Source organism: Talaromyces amestolkiae (assembly GCF_001896365.1).
Source record: "Talaromyces amestolkiae strain CIB chromosome Unknown scaffold12.1, whole genome shotgun sequence".
Classification (NCBI taxonomy): Eukaryota; Fungi; Ascomycota; class Eurotiomycetes; order Eurotiales; family Trichocomaceae; genus Talaromyces; species Talaromyces amestolkiae.
Genome location: NW_024468048.1, coordinates 915,057 through 927,660, shown reverse-complemented (window position 1 = coordinate 927,660; position 12,604 = coordinate 915,057). Strand labels below are relative to the sequence as shown.

At 47.9% G+C, this 12,604-nt stretch overlaps 4 protein-coding genes across 4 annotated transcripts; 3 read left to right on the top strand and 1 right to left on the bottom strand.

Moving 5' to 3' along the window:
• Positions 1-371: 371 nt before the first annotated feature.
• On the top strand, positions 372-2,088 carry BHQ10_006623 (uncharacterized protein; the record flags this gene model as incomplete). Its single annotated transcript, XM_040879230.1, has 3 exons — positions 372-1,420; positions 1,474-2,020; positions 2,077-2,088. 3 exons carry the CDS (start codon positions 372-374, stop codon positions 2,086-2,088), a joined length of 1,608 nt encoding a protein of 535 aa, XP_040735127.1.
• Positions 2,089-2,723: 635 nt separating this feature from the next.
• On the bottom strand, positions 2,724-4,986 carry BHQ10_006622 (uncharacterized protein; the record flags this gene model as incomplete). Its single annotated transcript, XM_040879229.1, has 2 exons — positions 2,724-4,667; positions 4,720-4,986. 2 exons carry the CDS (start codon positions 4,984-4,986, stop codon positions 2,724-2,726), a joined length of 2,211 nt encoding a protein of 736 aa, XP_040735126.1.
• Positions 4,987-6,151: 1,165 nt separating this feature from the next.
• BHQ10_006621 (uncharacterized protein) lies at positions 6,152-8,874 on the top strand (the record flags this gene model as incomplete). The annotated part of the gene is made up of 5 exons (XM_040879228.1): positions 6,152-6,631; positions 6,690-7,373; positions 7,428-7,534; positions 7,592-7,754; positions 7,807-8,874. The coding sequence occupies 5 exons, from the start codon at positions 6,152-6,154 to the stop codon at positions 8,872-8,874; spliced, it is 2,502 nt and encodes an 833-aa protein (XP_040735125.1).
• Positions 8,875-10,666: 1,792 nt separating this feature from the next.
• BHQ10_006620 (uncharacterized protein) lies at positions 10,667-12,080 on the top strand (the record flags this gene model as incomplete). The annotated part of the gene is made up of 3 exons (XM_040879227.1): positions 10,667-10,901; positions 10,973-11,549; positions 11,630-12,080. The coding sequence occupies 3 exons, from the start codon at positions 10,667-10,669 to the stop codon at positions 12,078-12,080; spliced, it is 1,263 nt and encodes a 420-aa protein (XP_040735124.1).
• Positions 12,081-12,604: the final 524 nt, after the last annotated feature.

Here is a 12,604-nt window from a genome sequence, read left to right as displayed (position 1 = left end):
TCGCTATCCTCCGCGCCGTATTTTCGATTGTTCAACATTTTCTCAAATTATCTCTCGCGCTGCGCAAGGGTTCCGAGAAGAACAATAACTACGCCTGGGAAACATGGCGATAACACGCTCTCAGGGGTGAGTAATTATATAACATCTCATCTTGCTCCTCCCTCTGGTCCCCGCTGCCGTTGCCCCCCTTATTTGCGCGAAAGGAGCTATTGCTTCACAGTCTTGAATTTAAACAGCTGCCAGAACCTGCGCTAACCATTTTCTGTTCTCCTCTTCTCTATAGAGCATCTGACTCCCAGAATCCTGTCGAAACGCTGAGTAATCGTGGAACAACTAGTCGCCCTGCACAAACCCCTGCTTCGGCTACAGGAATGTCCTCAGCAACCACTACCACACGAGGTCGCGAAACGGTTAAAAGGCGCCAGACGCCGGCGCCCCCTCTAAGTGTAGTGAACGAAGAAACATCATCTTCTGTAAAATCCAATGGCGACGCCAACGGACATACGAATGGACATGCGAATGGACATGCCAACGGAAAATCTAATGGAAACGCCAATGGACATGCGAACGGGCATGCGAACGGACACGCGAAGGGCGACGGTCATGATGAAAAACAAGTTATTGATGGTTGGATCCCAGGCGAAGATCCTAAGATTGACCACAGCAATCATTTTGAATTTGGAGGATCGTTGGGCACATTCTTGCTCATGATCGGTTTCCCATGCTTGATGTACTACATGTGGATTGGAGCAACATATTACGACGGAAACCTACCTCTACCGGAGAAGAACCAAACCATTCCGGAATTCCTTGCACATCTCTGCAACTTGGTTATAGAGGGAGCTTGGCCTTCGTTCAAGGCTTGGCTTATTTACTGGGTATTCTTCGTTTTTGAAGCACTCTGCTACATATGGCTCCCTGGAATCACGTTGACAGGACGACCTCTTCCTCACGAAGGAGGAAAGCAGCTGGACTACTATTGCTCAGCCGTTTCATCTTTCTACACTACGCTGATTGTGGCCGGGGTTTTACATTTCACCGGCCTTTTCAGATTGTATACCATCATCGATGAATTTGGACCTCTGTTGAGTGTAGCCATACTCTCAGGCTTCCTGGTTTCAATCATCGCATATGCTTCTGCTATTTATCGTGGAGCCCAGCACCGCATGACTGGTCATATTATGTATGACTTCTTCATGGGCGCTGAACTCAATCCGCGCATGTTTGGCATCCTTGACTTCAAGATGTTTTTCGAAGTGCGACTTCCGTGGTACATCCTTCTATTGCTCTCCTTGGGTACTGCTGCACGTCAATACGAGCTGTACGGATACGTATCCGGTGAGGTGTGTTTCCTTGTGATGGCTCACTGGTTGTATGCCAATGCTTGTTCGAAGGGAGAGGAGTGTATTATCTCAACCTGGTTAGTCTACACCTCAAGCTTGTCCAACGATCATAATCCTAACTCTGATACAGGGACATGTACTACGAAAAATGGGGCTTCATGCTTATCTTCTGGAACCTTGCTGGTGTTCCCCTGAGCTACTGCCACTGCACAATTTACCTCGCCAACCACCATCCTGATACTTACCGCTGGAACCGCTATGCCCTCGCAGCTCTTTTTGTCGCCTACCTCTTCGTCTACTGGGTCTGGGACACTGCCAACAGCCAAAAGAACCGCTTCCGTCAAAAGGAGCGTAATACACAGGTTTCCCGCAATGCTTTCCCACAACTACCTTGGCAAACTCTTGAAGATCCGAAAAAAATCGTAAGCCCTCAGGGTACCATTCTAATCGACGGATGGTATGGACTGGCTCGCAAAGTTCATTATACCTGTGACTTGTACTTTGCGCTCAACTGGGGCCTTATCACGGGATTTAAGAGTCCCTTCCCCTGGTTCTATCCCCTCTTCTTTGCTTGCATGATTTCGCATAGGTGCTTGCGAGATATTCAGCGTTGTCGGGCCAAGTATGGCGATGCTTGGAAGGAATACGAGAGAAAAGTTCCTTACTTATTCATCCCAGTAAGTTTATCGGCCATCTCAATACATATCAATCAGAAACTGACTGGAATATCTAGTACGTCATTTAAACCATGCTACACGCATTTCTTCCTTCCCCAGCTTGCAAACCCAAAAAATTCAACCCTTCCCCTCTTTCCATATCATTCTTGTGTATACTTTTACCCACTCTTAGCATTATCATTACGTCCTTAAACCCCTATTCATACCTAATCAGCTTGATCAGTCAAGCCCCATAATTTATTCATACATCATGACCTTTCCCTTCTGTCCTGTACTCATCAAATCTAGGCATTGTCTCTGTATTTTTATGCTTCTTTCTTTCTGCTCACGTCTGCCTGCTTGATATTGCTACGTTGTTGCATGTTTTCTTGGTTGTATCAATCTATGTGACTGCCAGTTGACGATTGATTTATACTCGTATTCTGGAATGTATTACTATCATCATAACGAATAATTTACTCTGGAAGTGAACGATTGCGCTCAAGTTGTCTTGTTATATAAGAAACGGTGTCTAATTCTACCTATCTAGCTAACCTACCTAGTCACGAAAACAAGTAACTAGATCTGTGTATGTATTATCGCGGCATTATTTAGCATGAGAAAATTCAAGTGCTCCTCAACTCAAAACACCGCGCGCTAGAGAACACAAGTAAAAATAGGAGAAAATGATATACACCTACATATCCGCCCCTTGGTCTGGAGACTAAGCGCCTCGTTGAATATTAGTAGACATCAACGTGATCTTCTTATTCTTCTTCTTTCGACCACCACCCCCACCGCCACCACCGCCGGCACTAGCAGAAGATGCAGTGGCAGAAGATTCAGCAGTTGCCTGCGCAACCAGCTCTGCTTCGCGGTGGCCTAGAAAATCTTTTTCCCAGCCCTGTAGCCAGCCATCGTTGACGGGGCCGCGATGGATTGGCTGTTGATCGGGGTCGGATTGTACGGCTGCTGTACCCCATACTGTGCGCGCAACGGGGGGGCTCGTGGATGGTGATGCGAGGGCTTCGAAATGGGATTGCATTTGGTTGGTTAATGACCCATTCGGTGGAGAGATTGCTGCGAATTCACTATCTGTGATCGCTGATGCGTCAAAGGAGCCGCTACTTAGGGGTAAGAAATCTTGATCGGAGAATGGGCGCTCGGCGGAGGTGAATCCGAAACTGGGCCGTTTGCGACGAGCAGCTGCCCATCGTTTTTCTTCTTCTTCTTTCTCTGCTCGTATTCTATCTTTCTCTTCGCGTGCTTCTTTATCACGGTTTCGTTGTCTGCGTTTCTTGATTTCGGGTCGAAACTTTTCCAAGACTTCGGGTACCACGACGTCTGTCCAGTCACACTCTAAGAAACTCACTTCGCAGCCATATGGTAGATGACCGAGGTATTTGGCTCGTTTTCTTAATTCGTCATCTAGGACATGGCCGGTCGAAATGTGTTCGACGCGAGGGAGTATGGTGGCTGGAAACGATGAATAATCACCAAAAGCAGCTTTGAGAATTCGTATGTCGAGAGCAGAGAGGTAAAAGTGAGGCAAGCATTGATAGAAATAGTATGGTTGGTCAGTAGTAGTTCCACCATCTCTAGCTGCCGACGTCTTAGCAGCGAAGGGATATTTCTCTTTCTTTTGTGATTCAGGATGGTCACTTCCGTCCACATTGACTGCTTCTACACCAGCAATTACTTCATCAACCAATTCCGATGTAGAAGCGTTATAGGTCAAATTTTCAAGACCTCTTTTATCGGCTTCCTGCACTAACCCTTCATCAAAATGTGTCTGAGGTCGCTTCCTTTCGGTACGTGCACTAGGTGGTGGGTTGCCTATGCCCCGAATCTTCTCTTGAGCGTCCTTGATACTGTTGATAGCTTTCTGAACCCAGGTCGAGTCATCGCCAAATAGAAGCTCGTCTTCCTGTCTCTGCTGGTTCAGGAGTTCAACTTCTGCGTCGTATTGAGACACCATGTAGTCTTCCCCGCCTTTCATAATCCGCGCATAGTCTGCAACCTCGGCTGCATGGTACCATGGAATGTCATCTTGCGCATGGAGTTCTTCCGCGCCGTCACGGGGCAAAGCCAGAGTACTTCCAGGGTTCCTCTTCACCAAACGTAATACAACATCACCGCCTTCGACAGGTGTGTTCGTTTCTTGTTCAATGAACCACCGGACCGGTCGTGTATCCGAGACGTAAATTGTATCCCAGCAGATGGGACATTTCTTCCAGCGTGCCTTCTTCTCTGGTACTGAAGCATCGTCATCAGTCGAGTGCATGTACCGGATAAGGCACGGAAAACAGAATATATGACCGCACTTGGCCATTCGAGGTGCGACTGGCATGCCCAGGCATATTGGGCAGCTTGCAGCTTGCGTTTGTTCAGATGCCAGCACCTGGAGCACCGAATCCCAATCCAAGTGGACGTCAGCATTTGCTGCTTGGGCGTGGTAGTTCCTTCGAGGATCCACTATGAACCGGTAATTTGCATGGACGTATCGAGCTTTGTCAATAGCATGATAGCCGGATCCCATTCCCCATGTTGGATTCCGGCGTGGACGATGTGTACTGGGATGATATTGAGGGCGAGGAGGTAAAGAAAAGCTCATCAGGTGGGTGATCGATGTCTGACCCTTTCGGCTGGTAGCAGATCTCATGATGGCCTGCATTATATTGTTAGGTTATCGCAAGTACAGGTCGGACCTTATCACCTACAGATTCTGAATACGCATCCTCATTCACCAAATTAGGACGGTGATGTTTCTTGTGCTGGCCCTTCTTGGCTTGATTATTCCTTGCCGCTGAAACCGTTCTCGTTGTTGATCCTGCACCAAAACTACCGTTACCTCCTGATCGCCGTTGAAGGCCGCTCTCGATGGAGTTATTTAGCCCTTGGAAGGAAGCCGATGACGACGATACGTTCGAAGAGTAATCGGTGGATTTGCTGAGGTTACGAACGATCTGTCCAGAAGAGGACGACATATCTCGTAGTCGAATAGAGATAGAAGCTTGCCCAGGAAAGGACAATGATGAAAACAAGATGGAGATTCGTAAAGTCGTCAAGTAGTAAGCTGGGTCTGCACAAGCTAGAGCCTAGACGTCAAGAATGACTCAAAGTATCTAGGCAGAAGCGGCGAATGAGACTCTCGCGTTCGATTCGTCTTCAAATGGGGAAAATAATCAAGCTCGATAACTGATGTTTGTTAATCAACAAGGGCCACTCGGTGGCCACTTGCGCGATGCGCTCTGGATGGTTGTTGACAGAAATTGCCCCTCGATGGTCCCGGCGGGGAGCAACCTTGAAGGTGCTTCTTGCTTGAAGAGAAGGAAATCCCTCTATGCTCGGTCCGCTCTGCCGTCAAAAAACGTGATGTCAGCGCGGTCTTGGCACTGAGGCAGAACACAGCGCGGTGTTGGACTGTATCAGTTCCAACTCACATTATTTTGGAATATGAGTTGAAGTCAAGTTGAAATGTATTACAGCACTTACGTAGCAAGATTTTAAGCAAATGATGTATGAGCCGGATTGATTGCCTGAGGCATCAAGTAGAGTCTCAATAAGCGCGGCGCTTAATGTCCAGCGCGGCAAGGCCGTTCCTCCTCCCTTGGCGATTCCTTTCTCGGGCTGGCATTTCCTTGCGCCGTCCAGACTGACCTTCACACGACTTCCTCATCGCCCGTCACAGGCTGCCTTGCTTGCTGACTCTATTAATTACTCGCTACTATTCATCCAAGTGTCTTGACTGACTCCCTCGCGGTCACTGGTAAGTCTGAATCTAATCATTCATGTCGCACAAGTTGGGAGACGCGGGCAAAAAAAGAAAAATGAAGGCTGAAGCTGACTTCATCTCTGACTCCCAGCAGCACCATCGGTCGAGCTTCACGACACAGACATCCATCCACCCTTTTTTAATTGCTATTGCTGTGCTCAAAGCATGGCAACTTAGGCGACCATCTAATCGATTGCATTAAGCGATTTAGATGTTGCCTAGTCATTGTCTCGCATGGCTCCCTTTGAGGCAAGGCAACCCGCACTATCTGCCTGGACATGATAAACCACCATCTGCCGGCAATGCCCCATGGGCAGCCGCCCATACCTCATCCCCGGCGACAGCATGATATGCACTTCTCCCCGGGTCCTAACAACATGCGCTCTCCGCCCGCCTACATGAATTACCACCCTCCTCCGGTCAACGGCCATATTCCCCCTATGTACGCGCAGCATTATCCACCACCATGGTACAATGGCTACCCCCAAATGCATGCACCGCCACCAGGCGTCCCCATGCCTCCGGGACCACCACCGCCCCGTCCATACCAGCAGCCTCCATACAGTCATGGCCCGTTGATAGTCTCGTCGTCGTATCCGCACTCGCAACCAGTTCCAGCACCTATGCATGTTCCATCAAACGTGTATTCCCAGCCGCCATCCACAACGTCGACGCCTATCCAGTCTGCCACGTCTCCTCCTCCAATGAATGAATATCAGATGATAATAGACGGTCACGAACGCCCGTCGTCTGTACATTCTGCATTATCAACACCAAGTGGCATAGCCTCTTCCCCTGCTCTGGTCGCAGAATTACCTAAAGGTGGTCTGCTACCACACATACCTTTCCGTGCACCTGTAAGTAAATTTTTTCGCAGAGATTCTAGCTCAATGCTGACCTGAAAATCTCTCCTAGCTTCCTTGGCTTTCTGTACCGGACGAACCCTTCCCTATCCGTGCTCCACACAAGCGTCGCAGTGGGCGATCATTGCAAACTTCTAAAGTCGCTGTTGAGCTTCCTGCTAAGGATTCTCAAAAGCAAGATCTCGCTCATGTTAACGAGAAGCAAGCTTCTACACAAGGCGATAGTCTCTCGGAGCCGCAGACACCTACGACATCTCAGGCGCCATCAGAGTCTGATTCGACACATCCTACCACACCTTCTTCCACAACACTTGCATCTCGTTCTCGAGACCAAATCCAGACTCCTAAACAAACAACGATAGTTCCTGTGGTTCCAATATTACCCCAGGTCCCTGTCACGCCAAAGCAGTCCGGTTCCGCCCATGAGCACGAACAAAGAGACTCTGCGCAGGTTCCGGGCGAGGCAGCTGGCCAAGAAAGCCCGGAACAAGCCACAACACCCGCTCCTGCAGCGCCAAAGTCATGGGCTGATTTGGTTCGGGCAAAGTCAGCTCGCGCTGCCGGCATCGTTCCAAATGTGCCAGTCGAATCAGACAATCTACAGGCTCCTCGCAGCGAGTCACTCGGTGATGTTTTGGCAAGTCTTGGTCCCAACGTGGACCAATTTGGCGAGAAAATTGCATTCTTGGAGCCTAGAGGCCTCGTTAACACGGGTAACATGTGCTATATGAATTCAGTATGTCTCCTTTTCTCGAATTTCTTTCAATTTTGTGTACTCATTGTTTTTCAGGTACTACAAATTTTGGCATTTTGTGTGCCCTTCTACCAATTCCTTGATTACATCGGTCACCGCGCAACTCACAGCTTCAAGAGTGATGTGCCTTTGATTGATGCAACGTAAGTCTCTCTTCCCCCACTCGAAAGGCTGCAATTCCTAACTAGTGGCTCGAATAGCATTATGTTCATGAGGGAATTCAGAGTGATTGATGCTGCGCGATCAGAAGATCAATTGCGCATGCGTTTGAAACACAAGGAATTGGAAGAGTACGGAGAAGCATTTATTCCGGAGTTCGTCTATGAAGTGATACGACAACTTCCACGCTTCCGTGACATGAGGGTAGGTTATTTTCTTTCCTTAGGCGGAAGCAACTCAGACTAACAACATATAGCGCGGTCATCAACAAGACGCACAGGAATTTCTTGGCTTTTTCTTGGAAGAACTCCACGAGGAATGTGCTCATGCTTTCAAAAATGGTGCTTCTCAAGTTAATGCAGCCTCTACTGAGCCTTCTTCGGATGCGGATGAATGGCTTGAAGTCGGCCAGAAACAGAAATCTGCTATCACTCGATCTTCAGGTGACGTCGATTTTGAATCTCCGATCACTAAGATCTTTGGAGGCAAAATTCGCTCAGAGTTCAAAGTTCCTGGAAATAAGAACTCGGTGACATTGGAGCCCTATCAACCTCTGCAGCTGGACATTGGGTCACCTGAAGTCAACAACATTATCGATGCTTTGAAGGGCCTTACTAAACCTGAAACCATTCACGGAGATTTCAGTTCTCCCAGAGGCCCCAAGGTTGCTGCTACTAAGCAGATCTTCATCGAGACTCTGCCTCCAGTACTTATTCTTCACCTCAAGCGGTTCCAGTACGATAGCGTCACACATGGCACTCAAAAGATTTGGAAGAAAGTCGGATATCCGTTGGAATTGGAGATACCCCGTGAAGTCTTTCCTCCTCATCGCCGCAACGCTATGGCAATCCATAGCGGACTTCCACATTATCGGCTTATCGGTGTCATCTACCATCATGGAAAGAATGCTAGTGGCGGCCACTATACAGTAGATGTGAGACGCCAGGACGGTCGCGAATGGATCAGGATGGACGACACTGTTATTCGACGAGTACGCAGTGAGGACGTGGCCGAAGCTGGGGGCGAGGAGGATCCCAAGGTGCTCGCAGCAGCGCTAGAACAGCATAAGCGTGACAACAACCCGAATATCTACGAGCAAATCGATCAAAGCAATCAGATCGATGATGAAGCTGGGTGGAGTCAAGTTAATGGCGGACCCAACGGTCACGCAAGCAAGAAATCCACCAGTGGCGTTGTCAACGGTGTTTCGTCACCTGCGGCTTCAGCCAACTCCCCCGGCAATAGGACACCTCTTGGAAGATATGGCGCTCGTGACAACAAAGTTGCGTATCTCCTATTTTACCAACGTATTTCTGCGCCTTAAACGTCCTACTTGCTTTATCACCCACTCAGCGTCCAATAGAATTGCTATAAAGGTACGGATGCATTATTGGTGGCAGCTTCTTGAAGCCTCGCTCGGTCAGTCGTCGACTTGATTGACGTACGTGATCATTTTGACAGTTTGACTCCCCGTCGCCTTTCTATATGCTGGTGATTGTACATATGGCATAGCTAGGCATTTTCCATACTTTTCCTTTGTCTTTCGACAACACTGGCCTTTCTTGACGCCAATTGTTGTTTACGAGGCCATGACTTTCATACATAATCATAATGTGATGTTCGGGTGTTGACCTAATCTACATCTCATTCCATTTCTACTTGTTATCTGTGACGGCTGCTGTGACATGCGGCGTTGCAGGCCATACAGATGCGACTGATTGACGACGTGCTTCTCCTTGACGAATGATGCACGTAGCGTCTGATTGTGATCTTATGTTTTTCCTTTCCCATTTCATACGGTCTGTTAGAGAGCTTGCATATCTTTGTGGCCATGTTCAGACCCCGATATACCCTTTTATCGACACACTACACGCCTACATATCCCCCTCTATCTGTTTTTATTCGTCATACTTTTCACATGCTCTCGGCGTACTACACATATTATCGCTGACCAGTCGATTTCAACGGACGAATCAGGAGTTGGAGAGACGGGCGAGGAAAGAGACATCTGCGATTCTTTGAATTCGTCTCTGTTCTCGGCAATGGTGGTTGCGGTCTGGTTTTACTGTGCCTTTTGCTTCTTGCACCTATGACTTTTTCCGCATAAATCATTTGGCGGTCGAGTCAAGATGCCTTTTATTATCCCTTCTATTCTTCAAAAAGCACATGCTCAGACAATACAGTCAATTATCCTTTATGATTGTAAGGCAAGTTAGTTGTTTCTTCTGAAGCTTGGATGCAAGATGGAGAAATATCCGGCGAAATATCATCAAATTTTGTCCGCATGTCTTCGAATCTCGTTTAGCTATGCCTACAGTCGGATTGCAATCAGTGTAATTAGATTGATTATGAATCAAAAAAAGTTTATCTAAGACTGTTCTATTAGATGTTCGTGATATGTATGCTAGTACGGTAATATAGCAGGGTGTCTCATGTAATTACGGTAATGTAACCGCGTGTTCTATGTCATAGCTCCAGCTCCTTCTTTCTCTCCGAACTTATTTTGTTGAAACAGTCATCACAACTCAAACAACACGCGCAGGAACTTACCCGAGTCCAACCTCTCAAACCCTCGAAGGTATATACTGACACATATTCTACTGGGAAGAACTAAGCTGTGTACGTCTCAATCTTGAAGCTGGTTGGCGCATTACATCCACCCCTCTCCCGCCTCGTTGCTATCCCCTCCTCCTCCCCCCCTCCATCCGGGGCACACTGGCCAATCAATCTCTTGTGATCAACCCTTGGTGACCTCCCTCCGATAATCTTTTCTCTCCCACATTGTTTTTTGTGTTCCTCGCCTCTTGTGGCTCSACTACTTGCCATTTATTCCTCTCTGTTCGACAGATTTGAAGTTCGGATTCTATCGTGATTTAGGGTCAACTAGCGAAACGAAGCCCATTGATAGACCCCCGTTCACCGTGTCTTCAACAAGGGCACTCCTTGTCGGACTCCGCTCTTCGAGGACAATTCAACGTCCACATCTGCCATCAATATTGAAAGAGAGAAATTCACACCATCAACGCCAGACCTGCAACATCACATTGTTCGGCCCCAGTTGGTCGCGACCTCCTTCGCAATTGGCTTTTCTGCACGAAGGGCAGGTTGATGACGATATGAATAACCACGCCATAGCTGCAAAGACAACTCCATCGCCGAGTCCCAGGCCTGGCCTTGCGGCTGGAGCATCGCCAACACAGACATCAACATCAGGAGGAGCCACAAGCGGAACAAAAAGGAAGCGTGCTGCAGCTGTGAAATATTATGCTGTCAAGGAAGGATTCCGTCCAGGGATATATTACAATTGGAATGACTGTCTTGCTCAGGTTACGGGTTTCAAGGGAGCTGTTTGTGAGTTTTCCTACCGCGTGCCTACTATGGAAAGGCCACCCAATTGACTTGGTTTGGATGAAATGCGACAGTTCAGTCATTTCCTTCCGTAGAAGAGGCGAATTCGTTTCTCACGGGTCAAAAAGTGCCTTCGCGTAATGGGACTGCATCCACCAATAATGACAACAGCACACGATTCTACGCTGTACAAAGGGGTAAAGTTCCTGGTGTATATTCGAACTGGGCGGAAGCTCAAGAGCAGATCAAGGGTTTTACGCGACCTCGATACAAAAAGTTCGACACACGCAAGGAGGCAGAGGAATTTGTGAAAATGGTCGAGGAAATTGGAGCCAACAAATCGTCTTTGCAACGACCAGGCGGTTTGTCGACTACGAATCCTGCAGATGCTGCAAATGGAGATGTTACGGTTCCGGCTGCCTTTGCGCCTCTGCCGCCAGGTGCGGAGGATGGATTCGATCCGAATGTGCTCCTCAACCCCAAGACGGGTAAGGTAGTGTACAAGGAGCCAGAACAGAAACTCATGACCAAGACAAAGCCTACAGGGCCTCCTGGGATGCTCCGAATATACACCGATGGCAGTGCACTCGGCAATGGTAAAAAGATTGCACAAGCTGGCGTTGGGGTGTATTTTGGACCTAATGATACAAGGTAGCCATCCAAGATCCGCGTTTCATCTGAGAGGTGCTGTCTTGAACCTGGAGCCTTTACTAATAGCAATTCTTTGTTAGCAGAAACGTCTCCGAGCCATTAGAAGGCTACCGCCAGACAAATCAACGTGCCGAGTTGACGGCAATCATCAGAGCGCTTGAAATAGCACCCCGACATCGTCCAGTGACTATCGTGACAGATAGTCGGTACTCCATCGAGTGTGTCACCAACTGGTGTCGGAAATGGAGTCGCAACAACTGGCAAACATCAAACGGAAAGCCAGTTGAAAACAAAGACCTCATTCAATCTATCCTGGTGAAGATCAATGAACGGGACTCGTTAAAAGTAACTACCACGTTCGAATGGGTCAAGGGGCATAACCGTGACCCGGGCAATGAAGAAGCAGATAGGTTAGCCGTCAACGGTGCCAGGAGGGGAGCTGGAGAGCAGGTGTCTGCTGTGCCTGAGCTCAGGGCAGCCGACAATGATATTCCTGACGAACTTGCTGATGACAACTTTGATGATTTTTGATGAAGCATACAATGTAAAGGTTGCCGGCGGGTCATATTTATTTATGATACATTGCCAATGGCAATGCAGGCTCTCATCATAAATGAGTGTTAAAACTAATATTTACAGTATGGATTGGTGCATGTAGTAAATATTAACAGTACGTATCGGGGCAATGTAGTACAGCATTCCACGTGGCTGATGGCCCTTACCGTCGGACATATAATTTCTGCATGCGGCGATGAAAGTATCTAGTAGCACATCCGATGTGTCGATGGCATGCACTCTCACCAGATATCATATTTTACTTCGATAAAACTTCAACAAGTGGCCATTAAAGAAAAACAAAAAAACAGACTCAGATAATCGGAGATTTGGTCCAGTAGCAACGGGTTTAGATTCTTAGACCTTTATCTATGCAGCCAATCACATGACGCAATCATATAACCGATGCTACGACAAAAGAAAAAGAATTCTCCCCGCCTCTTTTGATCTTGACTGTTTACAACCCACTTTGTATCGACTCCGACGGCAGCAAAACAGCC